The following is a 27,756-nucleotide window of genomic DNA, read 5'->3' on the forward strand; positions in this document are numbered from 1 at the left end:
TCTAGTTACCCTCCATAAGGCTCGAGGTTGGATGCTCCTAAAACTGGCCGGATGAATCACCATGAAGTGTAGAGTCAGAAGGCGGGCGTAACTAAGTGACGACAGAGGCGCGACGATTCTGACAGAAACAACCGGCGCACAATAAACAGTTATCTTTCGACTCGGCTTTGGCCACAGCCCTTAAAGATTTGAAGCTAAAATTCAACTTGAAAGATAAACAAAGGACGGCACTGAAGTGTTTCATTGAGAAGAAAGACGTATTTGGACTTATGCCGACGGGATATGGCAAATCCTTAATATACCAGTTGGCTCCGCTGGTTGGGAAGCGAATGGGACTTAGCCACAATCCAGTGCTCTAAGAGCCTATTCGTTGCGGTGATTGGTTGTATACCTACCCAATTGCTGCAGAGTGATTTGAAAGACAAACTTTTAGCCCGCCTCCCTCCCTGTCAAGCGTTCCTAGACCCTTGTGTCTTAAGAGCTGGGTCTAGCGTGGCTAGGCTAGCTTTGAGGACCACTAAGGTAGAAAAGTGCTGTGTAAATGCAGAACATTTAGCCAAAGTCGGTCTTGTACCATTGGGACCAAGACCAACACAGATGATCTGAGTAAGACAAACTAATATACAACAAGCAATACAGTTTCAAAGGAAAGGGGCTGTCTGAGAGCAAGGTAAAGCAGTGAAAATATTCTAATTATAGTGTACTCTTAAACAAATACTAATGTTTTAGGTGGACCGTTTTTTTATGTGGTTAAAATAAGCTATGCTGTGACCCAGCTTAAAGCACTGCATTTCCAAATCTTCTCGGGTTCACTGAAAAGAGAATGTGCTGCCTGCAATTAGCTGTAGATATTACACTCACTCAACCCTGCTTACAAAAACCAAAGTATCCCTTTAACAGGCTCTAGCTTGTTCATTAATCACTAATTCCTTACTCTTGCTTTGCCAGCCTGCTCTGTAGAACGGAGTGACCTTCTGTACCACACTGACAAGCTGCTATAGGGGGCTCTGGCTTGTTCGTATTTCTTTAAAGCAATCAGTGAAGATGGGCAAGGCAAAGTGAAGAATGTGGCTTGGATGTTACCTAAAAAAATGATGAGTGGAATTGTTTTAGTGGAACATTTGCAGTAGCAAACCAGCTCTGTCATCAAAATGGACAATCCACCAAAATGAAATTGTAGGGCTGTGTAATCCTCTCCAAACTTGATAGTTGTGGGGTGAAGACTGCTGCTCGGAGGTTGATGCTGTTTCAGTTCAATTCAGTTTATCGTCATTCAGAAATGTTAAAAACATGAAGGAATGGAATTCAGTACCCAGCTCAGCGTACAGAAGAAATAACATTATGCAGTATAATCACTAAGCCAGATTTATGACAAATAATTAAATTATGAAAGAACCTAAAAGCCTATAATAAATGGACCACACAGTTAAAAAACAAACTTAAAAAAAACAATTCTCAGATAGTGCAAGGTAAGAACAAAGCCAGATGGCAGAATTACAACTGCATCCTACATCTGGTGAGTCACACTACTTGTAGGAGCCATATTTCATTTTATTTTTGTTTTTGTAATTTCTCATCTAAGACCCCAGGGGGCTTTACCTGAGGCTGATGGCCTGGGCAGAATGAAGATACTTGATTGTGTGATTTGGTTCAGGTGTTGTTGGACAGAAAGAGAGGCATGCAGTTTTCGACTGTGCTCGACTTGTTGCGTTTTATTATTTTGTTTATGAACAAGTTTTAGTTACGGGTAAGATCGACAATAAAAAATTGGGATTATTTCAACTCTTAAGAATTTGTTTGTTTATTTAAAACTGAGTGCACGTCAAAACTCTCGACCAGCTATCCACAACCAGTAGGGCTAAGCAGAGGACATAGCCACTACACAACTAATTCTCAAACCATGGTCTATATGTCACATTCTTCTGACTTTTTAATCTTTTCTGTTTAATGTATATATATATATATATATATATAATGATTACATTGCAGGCCACAACATGTGGTGTTGCTCCCATGCAGTATTTGCTATCTATAAACATTAAGTAGCAAACTATATATATATATATATATATATATATATATATATATATATATATATATATATATATATATATATATATATATATATATATATATATATATATAAGGAACAACAAGCAGACAGATGGTCCAAGATGTCTGGCAGCACAGAGGACAGATGCTCCCTAATCTCACCCTGTTTTCTCTGAAGCATGTTTACACAGTAATGCCACTGAACAAATACAGTGACATCAAATGTGGAAAGAGCAGTTGAAAACCAGCACATGATACTGAGTATGAATATATGAGCCTGCAGAATCACCAGCATCCTTGAAATCACTTTTTTATTCATGTTAGCTTCATCTTGTGTTCCCTCTTTTACCACACTTTATTTGATCATGTTAATGTTTTTAACTTGTTTTCTTGTACATTGAGCTTTTCACTCTGCATTTTTCCACTGTATTTATATTTACTGGATTATATTTGATGGTGTGAATGTTTCAAGTTAGCCTCTTCTTTGTAAAATTGTTTTGTCATTAATTTTAAACGTTTCTACAATTCTACAATTTCATTTAGCAGACGCTTTTGTCCAAAGCGACATACAACACAAGCAAGAATTCAGACATAAGGAAATACCTGTAGTAAGTGCAAAAGTGCTTCAAGTGCGATTGGTCAAAGGTGTTGCCATCAAGTTGCAGAAGAATTGCCAACCCCCCCCCCCCCCCCCTTTTTTTTGTTTTTTCAACTTTGTCAGCGCTAAATAAGTGCTGGGTTTTGGATCACCTGACTTATTCTACCCCTAAGGTGGAGTCAGATTAAGTGCCTAGGTGTTCTCTGAACAATTGAGTCTTCAATTGTCTCTTAAAAGTAGAAAGGGACTCGGCAGAACGCACAGCCAGAATAAGTGTACAAGCAAATATCAGATATTTTCTAAGGACTAGTTAAACAGAAAGCTCTTGAGCTTTGGGTCAGTGAACAGTGTTATAGACTACTGCTAATATTTGCACGATTTTGAATTACTAAATTGTATTTTATTTGTTGGCATTTCTCTTTTACATAGCATTACAACTGTGTGTACCGAATAAACTTTTAATAATTGTGGATCACACTCTCATTCAATCACTCATATTTTTCTGTCAGAACTAACTGGTGGAATATAAGAATTAAAGAGCGTACCTGTGTGCTGTCGGAGCTGCAGTCAGTCTGAATCTGCAGGTTCTTTAGAGAACCACCTGGACACTAATCCAGAGACCTGCAGTGACCCTAGCAGCTGTCTGTCCACGCAGCCAAGACGTCAACATAGACAGAAGACTGTAAAGCTGCTTTCACAGCAAGGCACCCTGTGGCATCTCAAGTCATTTCAACAACATCATGACATGCAAAGGAACATCAGAGTTCAACTTGAAAGTTAAACTCTGATGTTCACCTTGAAAGGGTTCAACTCTGTCATTCGGCCATAGACCGAAAGACGGATGGAGCTGTTTGATGTAAGAAACTTACTTTCATGAACTCTCAATTTCCACACCATCTACCTTTATCCGTGCATATGTATCCCTTTTACCGTAGCCAAAAAAGAGGGCTTTAGTTTTACTTAAGTTTGATGATAATATAATCATGCTAAGCCACTTTTTCAGTTTGGACATTCCACAATTCCCAGTACCTTCTGTAAATCACCCCCCAAATCAAAAAATATGTGTCATCTGCGAAGAAAACTCATTTTAATGCCTCTGATATTTTGCAAATGTCATCTATGTATATTGAAAACAGTTTTGGACCCAATACTGACCGATGGACACCACAAGCAATGTCCAAGCACGATGATGAATTCTGCCCCAACTTCACAAATTGTTTACTGTCCATTAAATAACTTTTCACTCAGTGCAATACCTCCCCCCTGATCCCATACCGTTCTAGTTTACTGATTAAAATGTCATGGTTTGTTGTCAAAAGCTTTTGTGAGATTGATAAATACTGCTACTGCATACTGTTTGTCATCTATTGCGTTTGTAATTTCCTCAGTTGATTCTATTAATGTCAGCAATGTTGAGCTGTTTGAACTGAGTCCTTACTGACCATCAGAAAGTAGTTTGTCTATGAATTTGTCTAATCTGTTAATAGTTTTTCTGAAAGCCCCAGCACACTACCTTCTCCGCAATTATCAGCAGACAATCACGGGCAGAAGACAGCATTTAGCCAAAACAGATATTTTCCTCAGGAGCCTGTGGAGACTTAAAACAGAGCTAAAAGAGAGAGTATTAGTCTGAATTTAATAAGGTATAAAACAGCTTCAGCTCATTAAGTTGCAAGTTGGTGCATTGACATATTGGTACATCGTCCCTACTGTCATGACAAACTTGTACAGGTGCAGTGTCTACAAGAAGCATGTTTTATAGAGGTAATATTTACCCTGTGTATAACTTTATGAACTGTTGGCATGTTACTTGTCATATTTTTATGTATTTATATAATGGTCTACCTGAGAAGGTTTTTATTTTTTTTTTGGAGGTTGTCTTCTTTCAAACCCCTTGAGGGTTTTTTGGCAACCTTCCTTCACATTTTTAATGTAAGAAATGCGAATTGTTTGTTTAACTTTGTGTGTGAAAATTAAATAAACCAAATCAAGTATTTACACCCTTAGAAGCTTTCCCCTTTTACTGCTTTTCAACACTGAATAGTGGTCCATTTAAGTAGGCTTTTTGGACAAGAATATACAAAAAAGACTCTTTGATATCAATGTGAAATCTTTCTACAAAATCATGCCAATTTATTAGAAGTATAAAATGGAGCAGGAAGTCATGCATTTAGTGAATTAATTAGAGTGATAAATGTGTTCAAGTAATTGTAGGTGTATAAATAAACCTGTATCTGAAAGGTTGAGTCACTGGTGAATCAGTACTCCTGACTATAACTGCATCATGGATACAAAAAATACACTCCAAGCAACTTTGTGAAAAGAGTTACTGAAAAGTATGTCAGGGGATGGATGGTCATTGAATATTCTTGGAAACCATTTAAATTAGTTGTGTGCAACTGCCCTTTAAATAGAAACTATACCAAGTTTAACAGATCAGATCACAAACTTAACATCCTGTGGAGAGCAAAACTAAGTTTTAAATTCAGTGTCAAAGCTTTTACACTGAAATGCTAAACTCTTCAGGTCTGTTGCACTGCAGGAGAAGGGCTTGTTCTTTTGTCTCTTCTAGTCTTCATCCCCAGTCTATTCTGCAGCACATTCTGCTAAAAAGGAAAACAAAAAGCTTTGCCGTGTGTTTTGTTTTTCTTTCAATGAATCAATCATCTTATGCTGGGAAAAATCAAGGATGCCACATCAGTGCCCCTACAGAACAGTGACAGAGGATTGCTTTGGTGGAACATTTGCAAACAGAGAGATGAGCGCTGTCATTGATATGACTATTTTGGCCTATTTGGAATGTCTTACTGCACAGTCTAACTGATCAGCAAGGCATGAAATTTTCATCTTATAGGTTATAGCTTGGAGATTGTTTTGTGAAGTAAAACAGACTGTGACTTCACACAGATAGCAAAAAGGGAGGAGAAAGCCACATGAAATGCTGGCTCATGGCAGGCTTAAACCTGCAATCCACATACAGTGAGTCAAAATAGAAATGTGCTTTCTGTGTGTTCAGTGTACAAACTTCCAGTGCCAGTAAAGGTGTTCATCTAGAGCTGGGTTTATATAAAAAGGTGTATTATTTACAGCAAGTGTATTTCAGCTAACAGAGAGTACACAAGTCAGAGGCTGGAACGGTCAGTGTCGGCAGTCTGCAGGGCACAGGCCCAGGCCCGGCTGGATGGGGGGTCTGGCAGGATCCAGCTCTGAGGAACGGAGGAACCATCAGGATGATCTGCTGCAACCACAAACATGTCCCATTCTCTCCTAAAAGAAAGACACATGGCATTTGTATCCAGGAGCCTGTTTCAATTAAGCACTGCATATATTTGAAAATAGACTTGTCTTATTAAAAACAACTGAGAAAAGGATTTGTCTTATTGATATTTCTTTAACAATTTAAGATTCGGAAAATCTGCAGATAATTGCGACTGAGTGGATGACTGGTCCAGCAGTTTCTGACAAGATGTCGCAAATAAGATTTTATGAAACTAAAAAAAGTTGCAAAAGTTAACTTTTGGAGCCAAAGAGAAGTGAAATAATGTTTCAGATGAATGGAGAGATTAAAATGACAGAAGACATATTTATACAAACGTGAACTTGTGCAAATGTGAAGTCAAAGCGTGTCTATTTACGTGTCTGAGCAGTTGGTGGAATCTGTATCCCACCAGTCCACTTGTTTTTTGTCTTTCTTGTCATAAGGATTTTATTTATGGAGAAACGTAAGAATATAATGGCAAAAAACATTGACAATTAAAACAGGGTTCCTGTGGATCCATTTTTTGGAGCCCTAACTAAAAATGTGCATCACTGAGTCTGATGTAGCTGCCCGATGACCAAGTAAAATGAAGACACACCTGACTTGTATCAAAGCGTACTCGGAGTGCTCAGCCTGGCTGTAATACTCTGTGAACGGCTGCAGGACACAACCAGCTGGAAGCTCCTCTGTAAAAGAAATGGAAAAAGCAAATCAGTACCAGTGTTGCATAATACATCACTGCTATTTAGTCGCACTGGACCAGGACTGTCAAAGTCATTTTAGTTCAGGGACCATATTCAGCCCAAATTGATCCAAAGTGGGCAGGATCAGGAAAATCACAGCATAATAACCTATAAATAATCACACCGCCAACTTTTGTTTTAGTGCAAAAAAGTACATTCTAAAAATGCTCACATTTAAGGAATTATCATCATACAAAAGAATATGAACAACCTAATATTTCTTGAGAAAAATAAATTCAATTTCAACAACATTATGCCTCAGTTTATCATTTACACATTAAAACTTACAGATCACAGTGTCTACAAAGAAATGAAACATTCAGTCACAGGTATCTGAAATTGATTGATATAGTATTTTACTTTATGATCAACACAAGCCAGACTAAAAGAAGACAAAAACAACACAAAAATACTGCAAAAATGTGACACAAAATGACAAAAAAAATGAAACAAGAGACAGATAACAAAACAAAGAGACAAAACTACACAAAGAAAGTAACAAAAAAATGGACAAAGGACAAAAATTAGGCAAAAAAGACAAAAGCGAGAAACAAAATGACAAAAAATAGACTAACAACACAAGCGAGACAGAAAACAAAAATGATACACAAAACAATGAATAAAGTGAAATACAAAATGACAAAAATAAGACAAACAAGAGAGATGAAAAGGAAACAAAACAACTAAAACATGAGACAAACAGCAAAAGTCACACAAAAGACAAAAAAAAGACAAAATATTACAAAAATGAGACACTAACAAAAGAACAACGGGCAATCTAGTATCTTACATTATGATCAAAACAACTTGTCAAATTCTGGAAATTATTTAAAATTTATAGATTTACAAATTTGCAGTTAATGTCTTCTCTGTAATTTTTACACTGTAAGGTCGTCCCATGGGCCAGATTAGACCCTCTAGCTGACCGGTTTTGGCGGGCCACATGTTTGACACCCCTGCACTAGACAATCTGTTACCTCCAAACAGCATGGACTCCACACTGCGTTTCCTCTGCAGCTGTCTTTCTTTCTCCTTCTTCAGACGTCTCCCCTGCTCTCTCCTCCTCTCCTCCTCCTGCTCTCCTTCAAGCATCACCATCAGGGCTTTCTCCTCTGCTGAGTAAACTGCTGTCCTCCTCTTCATGACAGACCTCAGCTGCAGCAGTCTGTCGCTAAACACTTGGTCACACTGCTCAGTGACAACACCTGACACACACAGGGAGATAAGCATGGGTACCAAAACCAGGCATTACACGATATTAAAGACCAGAGGGTCGACAAGCTCTGACATCATCAGTTCTACACCAAATTCCTGGGCCAGAGACTATGCCTTTGTTGAAGGTATACGAGTGAACAGGTGGAAACTGTTAATGATTTATTAAAAGCGCCCAGTTTTGGCGCGATAGCTCATGCCAAAACTGGGCGAGCTATCGCGCGATTTCGGAACAAGATTTGCTTTCTAGCGTCCTGAGATTTGGATACAGACCACAACAAATAGCGATCGCCAGGTAATGTGGAGGTTTTCGTTCACTTCTCATCTCTAGTATGTTGTGGGACACTCATTGAGACTATCCAAGCCGGTCAGTGTGGGAAAAAAGCACGTGAGGGCAGACTTTGACGCAGGGGTGGCAAGCTGCCCCATACTTTTCGCTAGCTGAGCTGCGAAGCTGCCTGCCTGGCTAAATACTGGAGCTATGTCAAAAATTCATTTCTCCATCACTCACATGTATGAAATGACATATGAAAACAGACCCCAGGTTGAAAAAAAACGAAGTTCCCCTTTAATTGTACTTTTGTTGTGCATTATCTATCAGTCTGTTCAAACCACTTGTCCACGTACAGTGCACAAGAAGTTGAAAACACTCTTAAACCATAATAGTCAGACCAACAGTCTCTACGTAGTTTTAGTATAGAATCATGCCCACTGTGTGAATAAAAAGAAACAAACAATATACAAACCATCCCTACCATCCACACAGCATGTGAACTATAACAGCAGTCAGCCCCAACTTAGCATTTAAGAATCCCTCAGTGGTGCAGTCTGACAGAAAAGAGAACGCATCTTCTTCCTCACTATGAGAACATCTGAAACTTTTCTTCTGTTGACGCATAAACCCTGCCATGTTTTGTAAAATGCCTTCATGATAGACCGGCAACTGTGTGGCTCAAGACAGGAAGCCGGCAGCTGAATACAGCTGAGACTCTCACCTTTCCTTGATGCTGCCTCTTTCCTGAGCTTGCGGAGCTTCTCCAGGGATCTGAGGACATCCTGCATCCTTTTCACATCTGCCTGCTTCTTCCTCACCTCACACAGTACAGAGTCTGCAGCAAGTTTCAGCTCCTGCTCCTGGGTCACCACAGAGGGAAGAAAAGCATCTTCATCATTATCTCCTCACAGTGCGCTTCACGACTATCCCGTAACAATAATGCACACAGTATGCGGTGTTATGAGAGAAGCCATTTGGATCATTATGGTTTAGCAAGATGGAGACATTGGAGAAACGCCATTAACATGATATTTTGTAACCGAATGACAAAAGCAACACAGTATTACCTGAATGTAAACTGCCCTTTTGGGACAAAATACTGGGGCCACATCCAAAAAATTTAGGCAACATCAAGATTTACTTTTAAACATAAAAAGAGTGAATATTGGGTATCAAACAGTAATCTGTGGCGTCGGGAAGCAGCACATTTCTGCAAAAAACTGTAGTTTTTTTTTTCAGAGAGCACCCGCATATTTGTACCAAATCTAGAAATCATCCCAGGAGAAACACTTTTCTGTGTCAACTGGCTTGTGGTCATCAGACGCTCTTACCTTCTTCTTCTCCTCCACCTGCCGGATCTTCTTCATCCTCCATACATCTATGGCAGCATCTTTGTCAGAGCTAAGTTCCTCTGCATGTTTCTGCTCCATCTGAAGTTCTCTCCTGGCTCTCATTTGCCGGGTCCTTCTCCGGACAATACGGGACAACTTCACTTTCAGACGATCTAACCACACGGCGTCACTGAGGAGCTTCATGTTGTCCTGCAGCTCCCTCCTCACATGTAAAGCCGTTTCATAGGAGACGCTCCACACACCGTCGTTGTGCAGATTTTGTTTCAGAGAGAGACAAGACTTTTCCAGCTGTGAGACCAACTGAACCGCCCTGTACAGAGTCGCTCTGAGGACGGGGACAGAGCTGAGGTGCGGCTGCTGGATCTGGGGGCTTCTGGGGGGTTTCCTCCTGCTCGGTAAGAACCGCCGGAGCCACTGAATGTCTTGTCTCCTCTGCGGGTTGCTGTCACCCTCCAGCTGTGCTACTGTTGCTCCCGGACTGCCGTCACAGTCCTGTCGCGGGGGAGGACCAAGGGGGCCGCTGAGGTGGACTCCTGCCTCACTGCGGTCCTCATATCGTTTCTGGTTACAGTCAGAAAAGGAAGGCGGAGGTCCGGCTCTGCACTGAGAGAAATCCTGTAACGTTGAGACTCTAGGGCTACCGTATGCGTTTACCGGAGGGGGGAGGACCCTGCCAGAAAAGTGTTGGGGGAACGGGAAGCCGAAAGCCGGAGGGGGGGTGGAAGGGTCAAACTCGTACGGAGGGTCAAAAATAGGCCCTCCGAAACCCGCTCCTGGTTGAGGTGGTGCGGGAAAATTGCGCACAGTTCCGTAGGACTGACCGCCAAACGCCGGTGAAGGTGTCCACGGTAGAGCAGTGTGTTCCAGCTGTGTCTGTTCGCTCGGTCTGTTAGCGGGGTAGGGTGTCGGCATGTAGCCGCCGCTGAAGCCAGGGGGCTGCTGAGCTTCTGACAGGTCGTGGTGATACGTGCCGTCCATGCTGTATCTTCAAATCATTGAACCCACCGTACAGCGACGTCTGCGAAAAGTTGGTCCTGTGATTACATGTTGACAGCCATAACCGCCATGTTCCTGTGACGTCATTCTTCCTTGACGGCGTTTGACACGCAACTTAAAGATGCACTAGCGCCACCTGCTGGACGGAAGCCCTGCGCTCTGTGTGGAGGAACTCAATTCTCAGTTATTTCAGTTTGGAAATAAATTAGAAGATTGCATAATTTACCTTCTCTTCTCTTTAAAATAAAAATATATAGGTACATTTTTTTAAAACATTAATTATTTTTACGGGGGCTGCACAGTGGTGTAGTGGTTAGCACTTTCGCCTTGCAGCAAGAAGATCCGCACTTCAAATCCCAGCCTGGGCCTGGGATCTTTCTGCATGGAGTTTGCATGTTCTCCCTGTGCATGCGTGGGTTTTCTCCGGGCACTCCGGCTTCCTCCCACAGTCCAAAAATATGCTGAGGTTAATTGATCACTCTAAATTGCCTGTAGGTGGGAATGTGAGTGTGATTGTTTGTCTGTATATGTAGCCCTGCGACAGACTGGCGACCTGTCCAGGGTGTCCCCTGCCTTCGCCCGAGTCAGCTGGGATAGACTCCAGCACCCCCCATGACCCTAGTGAGGATAAAGCGGTGTATAGAGAATGGATGGATGGATTATTTTTACCATTACTATTCCTCAGCACTTACTTTAGTGTGATTTGTCTATAGAAAACACACCTCTATACACCGCTTAATCCTCTGTAGGGTCACATGGGGGCTGGAGTCTATCCCAGCTGTTTTAGGATGAATGGAAGCGACACCAGAGAGACAGACAACCAAGCACATTCACATTCACACCTACGGACAATTTAGAATCACCCACTAACCTGAGCATATCTGCGGAAGGAGAACCCTGTTTAAACAAAGACAACATGCAAACTCCACACAGAAAGACCCTAGGCCAGGATGTGAATCAGGGACAGTAAGACATGTGAGCAGGAGTATGCATTCTGTGACTCTCCATTAGTCAGAACTGAAGAAGCCTCTTGGATGAGAGGTGGAATGTCTTTAAGAACCTACAAGACTGTACATTTGATTTCTACTAAAGCTCCTATGATAACAAAGGGATATGTATGAAAATAGTATGTCTCTGGATGACAATGAGGATACATTTTATAGGGCTTTGGTTTTGAAGTTCAACATCAGACTGCCCTCATATTGACTGAGTAACACTCTGAAGTGACCTGCTGTCATAGAGTAAACTTGGTTTCTGGAAACAGGTGGCTGTTTTTAAAAATCTATCTGAATTTTAAGGCAATGTAGCGCTCATATGCTACTTTACAAATCTTGAAATGACTAGGAACATGGAAGGTTGAAATGGGCCAAATGCTCATTTAAAATTAGGAGTCAATCTTATGTTGATGTCTTGGTTTAATCTGTAAGGACATAGTAGATCACAACCTACATAAGTCATTTAACAGGACTGTTTGGACTATAATGAATCGTTTTCATTTTTGTTAAGTAATTGATTTTTATTTATTTACTTATTTATTTACAATTTTGGGTGGACAGGAAATGGTTAAGATGCAAAGTTTAAACCTATGCAATCCAAAACTATGCCTCACTGTTCAATTATTAGTCATACCTCCTTGGAGGTGATCATGCCATCATCATTAGCTAGAATCCTGCAGTAAAAATGAAATAGAAACTTAAAGTGGTAACAAAGTGGAAATTAGCACAGAATCATATGAAGCAACACTGACACAAGACATTTATATTAATGGATAGTTCAAATGAACCAGAGACTGGAGGCATGTTCTTCCTTCTGGTTGAGCAGTGATTAAAAGAACAAAAAAAACATCAGATCATTTTTAAGTGCACCGGTGAATTACTCAAAATATTGTGAGTATTACAATTGTTGGAAGAAAACAACTAAAAACCACCAAAGTGTTGTACTAGCTTTGCCCACACTTTCAAGCATTAAATTCAGAAAACTAAATTCTGTTCAGTTTTATTTATATAATGACAGTTCATAACTTATGTCACATTGGGCCACATCATGAGGTAAAATTTAAATATAGAAATCCAACAGATTCATACACTTAAAATGCTGCTCATGTGCTCAAATGCACACTTTTGCAAAATATGTTGTGCGCACTTAGTCTGGGAATACCCAGACTGCCTGTGCACTCATTGTCATTTCGTTTACTAGGCAGTCTGGCGACCTGGGGTTGAATTTGTCCCTGAGTCAGGGATCCAATCACAGGACGGGGAGGGACAGTTAGACGATGACGCACACTAAGCGACTACGCGCAATGCATGATGGGTTGTTTGAGAAGAAGCGTTACCTTTGTTGTCGTGTTTCCGAAGGAACAAGCTAGTGGACTCGGTGGGTTTGGGCAGGTCTTTTTCAAAGTCCTCGGTGTCTTGGACGGGGTGGGTTCACGTTGTCTTTTCGATACGCTGCTTAACCGGACGTTCTCTTCCCATTGCCTGAATAAAGGAAAGTCTTTTTCAAGCCGACCGAGTGTGGAGGTGCAGCGCTGGCAGCATCTGTTTGACTGCTCCGGCTCCGGGGTGACTATCAGGTCCATCATCGCTAACCTATCTGATATGGTCGGCGTTGTTTTTGACACAAACATATCTGTGGAGTGTGCATAAACACGGGGTCCACTTTCCCTCATGTTTACTTTACATAAACGGCAAGAATCGTCCGGCGACATGGCGAAAGAAGCAAACACATGAGCAAACACAGCAATGATTCTTTTTCGTGGTGCTGCCGTCGCTCTGCATTTACGTCAGCGGCTAGCAGTGACACGATTGGCTGTGAGCTTCAACTGCCCCAGACTGACTGACATATGCAGCGCCCAATCAACGGCTGTGGAAAATTTTAAACTGCTCCACCCCTACAAGAAAATGAATAGCAGGTACCCAGCCTGTATCTCACTTGAGATTCAGGCTGGTGGTAGCCAGCCTAGTGCGCACTATTCCTTCAAACGAAATTGACTAAAAGACCTTTTGCCTTCATATTTATCACATGTGAATTCATTCTGAATCAGAAACCTCCACCTGCTGTAGTGTTCAGGATTTTTGTGTGCTCAAATGATTGTTGGTTCAATTAGCTGAAAACTACCATGAAAACTGGTTAAAACCACGAGCCAATGGACAATAAAGCTGCCTGGAAAATGTGCTGCTGCTCCACTGATGAATAAACTAACAGTTATTATATCATAAATGCAGATTGACAAACAGCTATTTTATCAGAAATACAGACTAATTGTTATTATAGCTTAAACAGAGACTAAATAGCAGTTATTTTGTGATAAATACAGACTAAATAACAATTATTTTGATCATAAATACAGACTAACAGTTATTGTATAATATATGCAGACTAACAGTTATTGTATCATGAATAACACCAAACTAAAAGTTACATATCAGAATTAAATCCAAATGAGGAAAGACCTGGTTATAAAAACAAGAACTAAGAGGGGGAAAAAATCTAGCTTATAGAGAGCCTCTCACTAAGCTCTTAGATATAGGCTCTTATTTTGAAAGTGACCCTAAACATACAGATGCTTTGTCCGTCAATACATTATCCTTCAATTAGAGGCCAATATAAGATATAGGATGAAGTTCATTTATTGGTTGTTTGACGTAAGTTTGTGCTCCGTAACTTTTTAATACTGGTGCATATAGGTGGAGAAATATCCTTTAGAAGCAAATAATCTGACGGTATAGATCATACATTTAACTTTATATCAATGTCTGTCACGCACATATGCGTGCGTGCGTCACCGTGCCGCCATGGAAACAGAACGATGACGCGCCGCCGAACGCCTTTAAAAGACCTGCAGATCTTGACTGTCATTCGGAACTTGGACCTGGAGCTGACCTGGTGGAGAAAGTGGACGCTGGAAAGCTGAACTGTGGGGATTTGAAACGCTGGAAAGCATCTGAAGAATGGACCTTGTTGAAGAACGAACTCTGTGGATTACTGATCGAAGAAGGAGAAGAAAAGCAACTCACTGGACAAACGGGTCAGACAGACGAGCAGCTGCTGTTTGGAGGCCTGACAGACGTGGACAGTCACCACACAGGTAAGGAAATAAAACTAATGTTTCTGCTGAGCATGACTCATTAACTGACCCCCAGAAACACTCTGAATGCGATTTGAGAAGAAAAAATTAGGATAAATTGTCGAATTTAAAGTTTGATAAGTAACGGAATGTTTGACGGCCTGTTTAAAAAAACAGTTTGAGTGATTCCGGCGTTTCGTTGGTGTAAACTCCTTATTTATGAGTCTATTTTTAATATTAAAAATTGCGGGAAATGTATAGAATGTGCTATGAATGCTGTAGTGATTCGAAAAGCTGTTATTTTGGTTCGAGGACATGGATTTTTCTTGAATTTAGTGTTTAAATGTTTGGAAACAAGATGGCGTCGAGGCCATTTTTCAAAAAATGCTCAAGCAGCTTATTTATCGAAACCATGGAAACGGTTAGCAGAAGCGTTCGGAGAGGCTTTATGACGTAACCACGTCCGGACTCAGAGATGGTAGCTGAGTTTAGCTGCTTGAAAATGCTGTTTTTCAGTTCAGAGCTGATCTTAACTGATGTTTAGATGTTGTTTTAAACACACTGTCAGACATTGGTGTATTTATTGGGGTCGATGCCTGTTGCTGGCTGGTCATATTGTCAACAAAGTTCAGCCTTATTCTGAAGTTTTTTTTGTTTTTTATTCAGCAGCTGATTGACTGTATCAGTGTTTTATAGCTGATGGAGAATGTGGCCTCATCTTGTAAACACAGTACACATAGTATCATGAAAATAAGCTGTTCTCTCTGAATCACTGAACCGTTCAGTGAACGTGCTCGGAGCCTATTTTCAAACTCCGATTCCAAGTTAATTTGCAAAACAATAATGTCGTTGAGGTTTAACATTATTTAATTGTGGATTTATAAGAAACCTCACTAGACTTGCCGACAACTGACTGTGGGTGACCTTCTTTCTTTTGACTATCAAACAATAAGTGCTTAGTTCAACTGAAAGTGATGTGTGCATTTCCATAATTAAACACTGGATCTGCTGCTAAATATTTTATGATTCTGGATGAATCCTGAACTCAGTCAGAGCTCTCAGGGTAGTGTTTTTTTTTTTTTTTCAGGTAAGCTGTCATTAGTCTTTTAAATGTGTGACTGAAGATTTTATTCTTGTATTGAATGGTCTGGAGATCCGTGTTTTTCCTCAGGCCTTTTTCTATCAGGCCTTTATTTAACTTTCTGTCCCTGTAGCTGCTCACAGCCCTCCAGACTGAAGAATGGTGACATTATTTATGCAAATATGAAAGCACATGGCATCATGTTGTGATTCCAGAGTCCAACTCGTGGGCTTTGGCTGAGTAGTCCAAGCTGCTGAAGCAGAGTGAGGAGCTATCATGCAATATTAGATAAGGGTGGAGGCATTGTGTTGTAGCGTGGTTTCTGTTCTGGTGATCTTTTACTATTTAAAACTACATCACCAACAATTATTAACATATGAAACTGTCCAGAAAGTCATTGTGTTTATTCATGCTTGTTTTCCACCCTCAGATCTCCTGATGTGATTGTGGATCTTTTTCACCTCGAGACGACAGATAAGTGGCCTTTGGGTGGTGTTCTGTAACCATGGATTAAAAATATACTGGTTTTTCCTCCTTATTCTTCACCTCCTCTTTTCTTGTCCTTCTTTCTTCATCATGTGTTCCTCCTACTCTAATCCATCCTCTCCTCTCATCCTCCTCCTCCTCTCATCATCTCCTCCCTTTTCTTCCATTTATTCTTTTGTCCTCTTCTTTGTCTCCTTTCTGCTTCTTCTGCCTCATTTTTTTCCTCCATTTTCTTTTATTCATTCTCATTTTTTTCCTCATGTTCTCTTCCTTTCTCTGCTACTTTTACTTCGCCTTCTCTCCCTTGTTGGAACTACTTGTTCTTCTTTTGTCGTCTTCTGTTCCTCCTCCTCCCCTCTTTTTATAATTGCTTTCTTTTCCCCAAATTCTGTATCTGTTGCCTTTTTTTCTCGTTTTTCTTTTCCTCCTACCCTGTCATCTTCATCATCTCTTCATCCCTCTGCTCCTTGTTTTTCTCTTTCTTTTCTCCACTTCCTTCACTTATTATTTTTCCTCTCCGTCTTCTTCATTTTGTCTCCTTCTTTCTCTTCCTCCTTCAGTCTATTCATTTCTTTTGCCATCCTTCTCTTCCTCCTTTGTCTGTCGTTTCTCCTCCTCCCCCTTTTTGTTGTCTCCTTGCCACTACTCCTTTTTCTCCTTGTTCTTCCATTTTCTTTTTGTCCATCTTGATTATCCCTCATTCTTTTGTTATTCTCTTGTCTTCCTTCTTTTTCCTTTACTCCCTTTTCATGTTCTCCTCCTTATTCTACTACTCATTCTTTTTCATCTCTTCCTCCTTGTACTCCTTGTTTCTTTCTTCTGTCTCCTCTTCCTCTTTCTCTCCCTCATTCTTTTTGTCTCCTTCCTTCCTTCTTGTCATTCTTTTCTCATTCATCCTTAGATTTTTACTCCTCTTCCCCTTTTTCTTCAGGTCTTCTTCCTCTTCTAATGCTACTTTTCCAGCTTTTCATCTGGGCATTCCTTGTTTCTTCCTCCTCCTGTCTTCTCTTACTGCTTCCATAATCCACTCATTTTTCCTTCTTATACCATTTGTTTCTGTCTCCCTCATTCTTTTTGCCTCCTTTTCTCCTCCTCCTGGCTTTTCCTTTGTTCTCCATTTTCTGTCTTCTCCTTACTCTTTCTTTGGCTTGTCCTTTTTTTCTCTTTATCCTTCTTTCTGACCTTTCTTTCTTTTTCTCCTCCTTTCTGTCATCTTCTACTTTCTCTTCCTCTTCCTTTTCTTCTCCTTCCTTGTCCTGTCTCTTATTTCTCCTTTTTCTCAGACTCTTACTTTTTCTCCTCTTCCTGTTGTCGTCTTTTTCGTCTCTCCCTCCTTCTACTAATTTTTTCTTCCTACTCCTTCTCTTTCTCATTCTTTTCTTCTCATTTCCCTCTTAATTTTTTCATTTCCCTCCTCCTATCTTCCTTACTTTCACCTCCTTTTTTCTTCCTCTTACTCCTCTTTGTCTCCTTTGCCCTGTGGTTGTCTGTTTCCTTGTTTTTGTTTTTTTCTATCTTTTCCTCCCCTTTACTCTTTGCTTCTCTTCCTTCTTCCTCTACTCTTCCTTATATCTCTTCATTCCTCTCCTCCTTCTCTTCATTCTTGCTCCCTCTCTTGTAGGTTTTTCCTTCTTTGTCCTCTTCCTACTTTGTTTCCTCCGCTCTTCCTCATTCTTTTCTCCTGCTGTCTACTTCATCTGACTTCTCCATCTCTTCCTACCTTTATTCCTCTCTTCTCCTTTTCTACATTTTTCTTTTCTCCTTCCTTTTCATTCTTATTAATAGTCCTCCTATCTTCTTCTCCCATCGTCTTTGTCTCTTTATCCTTTTTACTCCTTGTTCTTTTTCCTTGTTTTCTCTTCTTCTCCTCCTTTCTTCTCCTACTTTCTGTTGCTTTCTTCCACTCCCTTTTCATCTCTTCCTCCCTCTACTCCTTGTTCTTCCTTTTTCTTCATTTTCATCTCTCCTTCTCTGTTCTTCTCTTCCTCATTCTCCTTCTCTTCCTTCTGATTTTCTTGTCATTTTTCGTCTTCTCTTATTCCTCCTATTTTTCCTTTATTTCATCGTCTCCTCTTTGTTCTTTTTCTCCTCCTCACCCCCTTTTTGTCATGCTCTCCTCCTTCTCTTCTTACTTCTCCATCTCTTCCTCTCTACTCTTGTTTTTCCTTCTTTTTCTCCTCCTGTCTTCTATTCCTCCCATTTCTTTGTTGCCCTCTTTCTCCACTGTCTTCTGACTTCTTTTAAACATTTCTCCTTCTTTCTTTGTTTCCCTTCTTTTCCTTCTGTCATCACCTTCCTCTTTTGTCATCTCTTATTCCTCTTCCTCCTCCTCCTATATTCCTCCTTCTTTCTTCTCATTTTCCTTCATTTTCTGTCTTCATCTCTTTCTTTCTCCTCCTCTTTCCATCTTGTGCTACTGTTTGCCATTCTTGTCTTTTCTTTTTACTTTTTTCTCTACGTCCTCTTTGTCTCCCTACACTACTCCCTTTTCTCATCTCTTCCTCCTTTTACTCCTTGTTCTTCTGTCTTTTCCCCATCTTCATTCCCCCTCATTTTTTTCTGCTCCCTTTTTCTTTCTCTTCCTACTGTCTTAATCTTCTTTCTCCTCCTCCTTTTCTGTTACCTTCTTCCTATCTTTACTCATCCCCTTCCCCTACTCCTCATTCTCTTCTCCTTTCTCCTCTTCCTACTCTGCTCTTCCTCATTCTTCTTTTGTCCTCTTCCTTTGTTGTTGTTCTTAACTTTTTTTCTACCTTCTTTCCCCTCCATTCTGCCATCTTCTAATTTCTTCTCTACTTTCTCTATCTTCTTTTTCTCCTTCCTTACGTTTCAATCTGTGGCCACTTGACGGCTTTTCTGTTGTACGTTTACTGTGTTTGTTTGTTTTTTTTGTCGTTTTCTACTGTTTTTCGGGTTAAATGTGATTAAGTAGCGAACTGTGGACATGTTTTCGTGTTAAATATGATTAGGTGACAGGTCTCTCCTCTTCTCAGCCGCACGTCCACCCCACCAGTGTAAATGGCATCAGGGGAGATCCTACGCTGCTCTCAGCTTCACTCGCATGAGAACGTTAGGACAAGGTTTAATCGCCAGATATTGTTTATATTCCATCAGTGTTGTACACGTGTCAATAAAATAATTGTTCACTGAGAAAACTTTATATCTCCCTATTTAAAATTGGACTCCCCCAAGAATGCAAGACGTGGCACCAATATATGTCTAGTGCTTTATACATAAGTACTATACTTAATTATACTAAACACTTTGTACATAAATCATTTATTATTATTTTATTGGACCAGTTAACAATAGAAAAGAATAGAAATTATTTATCCCCCAATTGGGAGACTGCCCTCTTTGGCAGTCACAGCTGCTAAATTACTTTGCACACCTTCAACAAGTGTGGAGAGTGAGAGGCTCTTCAGTACAGCCTTCAACGTTATTGATGAAAAAAGGAGCAGACTGACAGCTGAGAAGGCTGAAATGTTCATCTTTCTGAAGAAAAATCTGTCCTCAACATGAGGAGACAAGGCAGCTTAAGTATTTTCAGTTCAACGTCAGGCAGCTAGCATGTTTTATTGTTTTCAGTGAACATAATGTGAGTATCGGAATAGTGTTCATTTTTTTTTTTTTTGTCTGCAAGTCTGCTCAAAAATGACACCAACCAACCATGGTGCCATTGCTTAAGCTTCATGTGCAATTTTTTTCTTCTTTGTGACTGTGACCATCACCTGCCCTCATGGCAAATTAACCTATCATGTTTATTTCAAGCTGTTTCCTGCATTATGCCATTGAGGGCTGTGCACACCCAAGTGAAACATAAAACAAACACAGGACAGACAGAAAGGTGAGGCATAGACGGTGTTCTAAGAGAAAAGGTGCATTTTATTTATTTGTGCTCTTTAATTCACACCTTGAAACCAGTTACAAATCTAAGACCCTTCACAAACACCTAATACGACAAAATCCCAACTGCATCAATCATGAAGATGTCAGGAGCCACAAGGAGGATAGATAAAGCAGAGTGAGATCCACAGACACTAACCCAGCAACCTCCACTGACTCAGCGACCGGAGGAACAAACTCTATTGAGTTTTGGTAGGTGCCGGTGTGGTGGGTCTGGCATGCATGAAAACCTCCACCAAAAGGAGGGAGCTGTCTCCTCCAGCCCAAGGAGGCCCACACAGCCCCCCCGCAGGAGCCACTGAACGGAGAGCCAGCCCTGGAGCCCGGAGCGACCCCCGCCGCCACAGCCAGAGCCCCAAGGCCCGCGCAGCAGAACAGGCCATAGCAGACCCCCATGGCGCCCCACAGCCCCACTTCCCCCACGACCACCCCCCCCACACACACACACACACACACCCTCCCCCACAACCCGACTTTCTTTCATATGCAGCCACCTTGGCAGATGGTGGAGTAGATGGTAGTGTATCCTTCTTCCAGTTTTTAACGATTTGTCTAGCAATCATGGCACTCGTTTGGATCCAGCTCTTAATGCATGCATCTTGCTCAGTTAAAATAGAATCATCTCCCAGAATAAATAGTCTTGGGTTAAAGGGTATTGATGTTTTAGTAATCTCACATAAGGTATTGTGTATCTTTAACCAGTATCCTTGTATTTTACTGCAGAACCATAAGGCATGTGCTAAGTTTCCTTCTGCTTGGTCACAACACCAGCAAAAAGGTGATTTCTTTAGCCCAAGGCGAAACATTCGATATGGAGTCCAATAGTAGCAATGCAAAATTTTAAACTGTGTAAGGCGGACTCTTGCATCTCTTGACATATTTTTTATTTTTTTAAAAATGCTTTGCCACGAGTTTTGATCTATTGAAACATTTAAATCTTTTCCCCATATCATCCTGATGGCATTTAGAGCGGTATCCTTTGAAGTCTCTAACAACAATGCATAATGCATGCATTGTTTTGTCATTTTAAATGCATTATCGCAAATTTGAGTCCAGAAGTCTGGTTCCGGGGATATAGATAAGTCTGACTCCCATTTAGAGATGGGTAAATGTATTTTATCAGTGCTTAAGAGTAACTTGTATATTTTAGAGAGGGTTTTAGTTGTTGTCGGAGAAAGCTTTATGATTGCTTCAGCTAATGCTGGCGGCCGGAGCGTGCTTTGAAGTGTTGGGATTCTTTTCTTAATAATATTTTTAACTTGTAGATAATGTAAAAAATTCCCTTTTTTTTTTTTTTAAATTTTGTATTTTTGAAGCAAGTTTGTATATGACATGAACACATTATCTGAAAAGAGGTGGTGGAGATGTGTGATTCCATTCTGCTCCCAAACAGCTAAATGGAGCGGCTGATTAACCTGAAAATCAGGGTTGTACCAAATGGGAGAAAACTTACAGGGCTCCAATTTAGAGTTTGTAATTAATAATAAGTAAGGTAAGGAATAGTGTTCATTCTAATATTTAGTTTCATGAGTGTTTTACATACAGTACAACATCAGCGGCTGCATGCAAAAGAAGAAAGACACTAGATTGCACTGTTTACCCTTGTTTTTCTTTTTTTGTTTTGGTGCAGCAAATCAGGTGCGTAGCCTAGATTTTTATGTTTTGATTGTGTGTCTCGAGAATTATTAGAGTTATAATGTGACTTTTCTGTTTATATACGGGGATTATTTAATTTAATTTAAATATGTGCACCAAGTTGCAGTTTTATTTCAAACATTTGAATGGTGCAGCTGGGTCTGTTGTGTTTACAAACGCTGTTAAAAGCGATGTGAGCTTTAAGTTTTAATAAAGCCGCAGCAGTTACACATAACTTGTTGTCACATGTTTTCCTTCTTTCTTTAGGGGACCAGAACAGGTGTTGTACAATGAGCGTGGTGTTTTTAGATGTCCGTATCAAGCAAATTACATCCATGTATTATTAACAACTTTTAGAATGCAAAAAGATTCACATCGGATTGGTATCTCCCGATCCTCAAGGCTGCAGTATCGATATCGGTATCGGATGTGAAAAAGTGGTATCGAGCCATCCCTAATTTTAACTGTATTCTACAGATATTTACAATAAAAGAACATGCACAACAACAGAATAACTGTATTTCTTTTCCTTTGAACCATACGTTAGAATGTGAATTCAAAATATGAACATAAAAGCACCTTGAAGCTGAGGAGGAAGCAGCATAACGATGGAGGCAGATCTGGGCGAGAAGAGCCAGGATGTGGAGGAGAGGAAGGGAAGGAGTCCTGTTAGCTTGTCTCTCTAAAAACTTGTTCCTTATGTTCATTTCAACCAGGCATGTCCAGAGTCCATCCTGTGGTCAGATTTTTAGTCTGTCATAAAATGTTTAATTTATGGCTCGCCAGCACTGTCAAACAGAATATGCATATTATCAGATACAAAATGTAATTTTCTGTGTCGCTGAATGGTGGCAGCAACACTCTGTCTCCCTCTGTGTGACCTCACGGAGACCCTTTCTAGCCCATTTCTGAAATGGAAACTACAGATTTAAAGACACGATCAGTCCAAAGATTCTAATGCGTATGACAACGTATCTGGGAGTGACTGCATCAAGACGGTGAAGCATCTGGAAGCTGTGTTTTTATCACAGCAGATCTGATGTTTACTGAAGGACCACTCACGGCTCTCTTGAGACCACAGGACTCTCCTACCTTCACCAGAATCTGATGAGCTTCATAAAGTGTCCACTGTGAGAATAACCACACCTCTGGACAAGAAGATTTGCATTCTTCACAGCGGCCTTCTGACCTCCCTACCTATCGCACTGAACTTCCTACACAGGAGTGATTTGAGCAGTTTAAATCAGAACATTAAGGAAATGCAGCATCACTTGAGTGATGATCCTAAAATCTGGACTAAATTTGACCAGTTAATCCACGTCTGTCTTGACCAAATCCTAAACATTACCCACCCTGGGCTGTTTGATCCATATTTTAAATTTCATTTGTCATTGTCTGATTGTTTTTTTTTTCTTGTCTGTTTCCAGCTGAATAAATATATTAAGAATGAAAGAATACACATGACTGGAAAACATTCCTCAGCTTCTGTCCAGATCTGAGAAACACGTTGATTTTCATTCTTTTTCTCCACAACAAACAGCTCCACACTAAATACTGGTGAGTCCAACATTCTCATTGTGATTTAGCAGCACATGATGCAGACAAAGTGTTCAGACAGCGTTCTGGCTCTGAATAAAACATTTCAAGTTCCTCCTTTTAAGGCAGCTCCAACACACATTGGTAACTTCTGTAAATGACAGTAAACAAGAACAAAGGTGCAGATAAAGGTTTAGTTGTTTCCATCAGTATGATCTGGGCATAAAGTCAGTGGAAGGCAGTCTTTCTTTGGCTGTTTTCTAACCACTGGTAAATGATTGGGTTTGTTGCTGCCTGCTGCTGAAACTCTGCAGGGATGGCAGCTGCTTTGCACCTGTCAGGCTCAGGACGACTGTCTTGGAGACTTTGTGCTGTTTAAATCCAGAACGTTGATGCTCCGGCAGTAACAGCTCTGTTCCAGCCAGACTTCGGCTGCACTCTGTGTAATTAATGCTGCTGTTTGATCAGATCTCACTGGTTCCACAGGCTGACAGTTTACTGTGCTGCTGGGAGGGATAGTTAGACCCATGTGCATCCAGAGACTCAGTTTAGAGGGTGGACACAATAACCCAGGTGGTTTTCTGAAACTACAATTTCCTGATGTTCCCTGAAAGCCTCACATGCATCAGTAGCTGCTTCCAGCCGGCCGTGCACAGAGAAGCCTCCAGTCTGCACTCAGATGTGTGAGACCAAACATTAGTCTGAACAGAGTGAAATAAGCCTTCTAGAGTAAGATTTACCTGAAACTGAGGGACTTTATCTACCTGGACAGACACACAGACAGACCTGCTAGATATCAGAAGCACCGCTGACCAATGAAAATATTTAGTCTCACCTGACAGCTTGTAATCTGCATGCTGGAGGACGGAAGGTTTTTGTCACTTTTCTAATGATTGTGTGTGTGGTAATGGCCTTAAAAATCATGTTTGTCTGGTAAAATCTGGAGGACTGAAGTGTCCTGTATCTGTAGTTTCAGTAAACAGCAGTCACAGGTTAGTTAGTGTTCTCTTGATCTAAAGTGGTGTTACATCAGTTGTGTCCTGCTGTCTGTGATGGTTGTTTTCTTCACTTTTCCACAGGATTCTGTCCTGATAGAGACTCTCACAGGAATCCAACTCCCCTCACATTTACAAACACTTCTGTCTGTGGACTCAGCACTCACTAAAACACTGATTCTAAGACATTGGAGGACACCAGCTGCTCTGTGTTTACGTCACTTAGTCACATGGACAAAGTGTGTTTGGGAAAACTCTCTGGGACTTTAACTGCATCGTGAGCACATAATTTATCTTCCTGTTGGTTCCAGGTTACAGTCCCATGTGGACCATGGTCGTGATGCTTTGTGGAATATCATCTAAGGTTAGCTGCTACTGTGTGTGTTTGGAGGTTGTGGCTGCTGGTTTCTGTCTGGATTATTTGTCCTGATGGCTGTTGATCAGTAACGTGTCTCCTGTGTGAGACGTTAAGAACTGGATCAGAAAACATCGGCACATTCTCTCCACTGCTCTCTATGTGGGTCACATGTTTGTTTTCTCCAAAGATCTGAGAGATTTAGTCCAGTCTGATGTTCTCAGGTTTCCGCTACATAATATTTGTTCTGCTGCTGTGGATTTCCTTGGTCCTGTGGATGGTTGTTCCAGATCTATCATGTTCACTGATTACTCTAATGTCACCATATTTTCCTTGATATCTCTGCTACGTCCCAGTTTTCATCTTTCTCTGACTTACCTTCAGGTTCTTTGATGCTTTCTGGGATGTTCGCCACGAGATCATTTCTGGGAATCTCCTCCAAAGCCTTTACAGCAACTTTAATGGTGTAGATGCAGTAGCTCTGAAACATCTGATCCACTGTGTCCATCCTGTCTGCTTCCTCCAGTCGAGACTTTGGAATGAGCTCAAAGTCTTTTATCAACTCATCATGCAACAACCACTTGAATTTTTTGAAGTCATCTTTGGCCAAATCTTCAAAAATCCCATTAAGGACTTTATGAGGTGTTTCTACCCTGTAAAGATCAAAGAGAAACAATAAGAAATAAATGACTTCTGTAAAAGCACTCACCATGATTGAAGCAGCAGTTTAAAGCTTCATTAGCAGATGAAACTGCTTTATTCTTTTTAATCAAAAACAGATCAGCAGGATTCTTGCTTCTAGAATTCCAGACAGTTTAATCCTGTGAGCTGCTTTACAATCCAGACTCAGACAGTAAATCATTCTTGAAGTCCTTCTCTGGTTTGATTCTGAATTGTCTCAGAATCAACTTGAGGAATGGAGCTTAAAGAGAAGCGATAATAAAATCTTTCTGAGCTCAGAGTTCTAGATGAAGCTTTAACTCTGACTCTGATCAGAAGAAAGAGCAATCCGGGAAGAGAGTGAGACGTCGCTGTTTTATCAAACTCTCTGATGACATGAAGTTTAACAGTTTGAAAAGTTAAAACTGTGAAATAAATAAATTCTGTATATTAAAGATAGATGAAGCCACCAGCTATGAAAAGAGAAGAAAATGAAGAAGTAACTAAAAGGAAGTGTGAACACACCAACACACGCAGTTCTGCAGCAAAACCATGAGGCCTCAAAGATGTCGCTGATGTAAAGTCCAGCAAAAAAAAAAAAAAGATTGATCTGGTTTAGTAGAGTTTAGACCAGCAGTGAGGTTATCCAGCTGCTGTTGCAACCAAAACTAGAAATATGTGCAGTTTGGGAGGTTCTTCCCGTTTCATATTCTGGAGATAATCATGAAGCCTAATGACAATTCAACTCTGATCACTCTGAAACTGAGGACCAATGCTCTTTATTTCTGGAAAATAAACCTGGATCTTGTTCAGACTGATCCTGCAGTAATGAAAGGTCAAAACTTTGATCAGAGAAATAAACGGAGGTGGGTAAAGTAGCCAAAAATTGTATTTAAGAGTAATGTTACATAAAAATAATATCACTCAAGTAGAAGTAAAAAGCAGTCATCCAAAAAATGACTCAAGAGTAAAAAAGTATTTGGTTTTTTCACCACTCAAGTACTGAAAGCACTGAGTGGATTGTAATGTCCGATTTATTTTATTTTATTTTATTTTTTAGAAATGATGAGATCAGACAGACAAAAATGTAAAATAATGTGCAAATTCTGGTATTTCCAAATAATAAAATAAAAAAATAGCAAAAATAAACAACATCTTTACAAAATGACAAGTTAAGGCACAAAAATACACAAATTTCCAAATCTCAGTTTTTCACAACATAAAGCTTTTGAAACAAATACCTGTAGTAAGATAACGTTTCTGTTTGAACAGTGCAAACTACATCCAGTGACAAGATACGCTGCCTGCTCATAGTCTATGACATAGACTGTCTGGGCTTGCGCTAGCCGATCTCCACAGCGCCATTGGCGCATCGTTTTGCTGGATGGCGCAGTCATTCTGAACCGTGTGAGCTACAGTGGCGCTCTACTTTTCTTGTAAAAAGCAACAAAAAAGGATTCGACTTACTTTTTCTTCGAAACGGCCGAGCGATAATATAAGAAAAGCAGCCTTTTTCTCTCGGCAGGCGTGGGAAGTGGTCGGAGCCACTGGGAGCCACTGTTCCTCAAAGCTGCGCGCGTCCGCAATTGCGCACTCCTGACACAGTCTCAACGCACAGAAAATCTGCGCTGCACACAAATAAAATCCAACCTAAATTGAAAATAAAATAAATACACAACAATTCATTCTGTGCTATTTTTCAATGTGAGTCAGTGAGTGACCCGTGACTGGCTGCTCCAGCCAAGATGTGATTCACGTAGGTGTTTACGCAGCTAATCAACGTCATTTACAGCTGTCATTACAGGCTGCTACAGCGCGCTAGCGTATCCAGTCTTCTATATACAGGTAAAAGCCAGAAAATTAGAATATTTTCATAAACTTGATTTATTTCCGTAATTGCGAACAAAAGGTATAACTTTTACATTATATGTAATCATTGCACGCAGACTGATGCACTTCAAATGTTTATTTATTTAATTTTGATGATCATAGGTGGCAACAAATGAAAATCCGACATTCCGTGGGTCAGAAAATTAGAATATTACCTGAGGCCAATACAAAAACAGGATTTGTAGAAATGTTGGCCAACTGAAAAGTATGAACGTGAAAAATATGAGCATGTACAGTACTCAATACTTGGTTGGAGCTCCTTTTGCCTCAATGACTGCATTAATGCGGCGTGGCATGGAGTCGATCAGTTTCTGGCACTGCTCAGGTGTTATGAGAGCCCAGGTTGTTTTGATAGTGGCCTTCAGCTCTTCTGCATTTTTGGGTCTGGCATTCTGCATCTTCCTCTTAACAATACCCCACAGATTTTCGATGGGGCTAAGGTCGGGCGAGTTGGCTGGCCAATTGAGTACAGAAATATCATGGTCCTTAAACCAGGCACTGGTAGATTTGGCACTGTGTGCAGGCGCCAAGTCCTGTTGGAACATAAAATCCCCACCTCCATAAAGCAGGTCAGCAGCAGGAAGCATGAAGTGCTCTAAAACTTGCTGGTAGACGGCTGCGTTGACCTTGGATCTCAGGAAACAGAGTGGACCGACACCA

At 40.6% G+C, this 27,756-nt stretch overlaps 1 protein-coding gene and 1 long non-coding RNA gene across 2 annotated transcripts; both read right to left on the reverse strand.

The window, feature by feature from the left end:
- Window positions 1–4,755: 4,755 nt before the first annotated feature.
- On the reverse strand, window positions 4,756–10,619 carry pdcd7 (programmed cell death 7). The gene is made up of 5 exons (XM_022212558.2): window positions 9,470–10,619; window positions 8,860–8,998; window positions 7,630–7,857; window positions 6,508–6,595; window positions 4,756–5,917 (listed from the first exon to the last, which is right to left on the reverse strand). The coding sequence occupies exons 1-5, from the start codon at window positions 10,466–10,468 to the stop codon at window positions 5,773–5,775; spliced, it is 1,599 nt and encodes a 532-aa protein (XP_022068250.2). The 5' UTR covers window positions 10,469–10,619; the 3' UTR covers window positions 4,756–5,772.
- A 10,717-nt stretch (window positions 10,620–21,336) lies between these two features.
- Window positions 21,337–26,944, reverse strand: LOC127530611 (uncharacterized). Its single transcript, XR_007937258.1, has 3 exons — window positions 26,674–26,944; window positions 24,925–25,199; window positions 21,337–22,394 (listed from the first exon to the last, which is right to left on the reverse strand). It is a non-coding gene; the product is annotated as an uncharacterized LOC127530611 (long non-coding RNA).
- Window positions 26,945–27,756: the final 812 nt, after the last annotated feature.

Source organism: Acanthochromis polyacanthus, chromosome 2 (assembly GCF_021347895.1).
Source record: "Acanthochromis polyacanthus isolate Apoly-LR-REF ecotype Palm Island chromosome 2, KAUST_Apoly_ChrSc, whole genome shotgun sequence".
Classification (NCBI taxonomy): domain Eukaryota; kingdom Metazoa; phylum Chordata; class Actinopteri; family Pomacentridae; genus Acanthochromis; species Acanthochromis polyacanthus.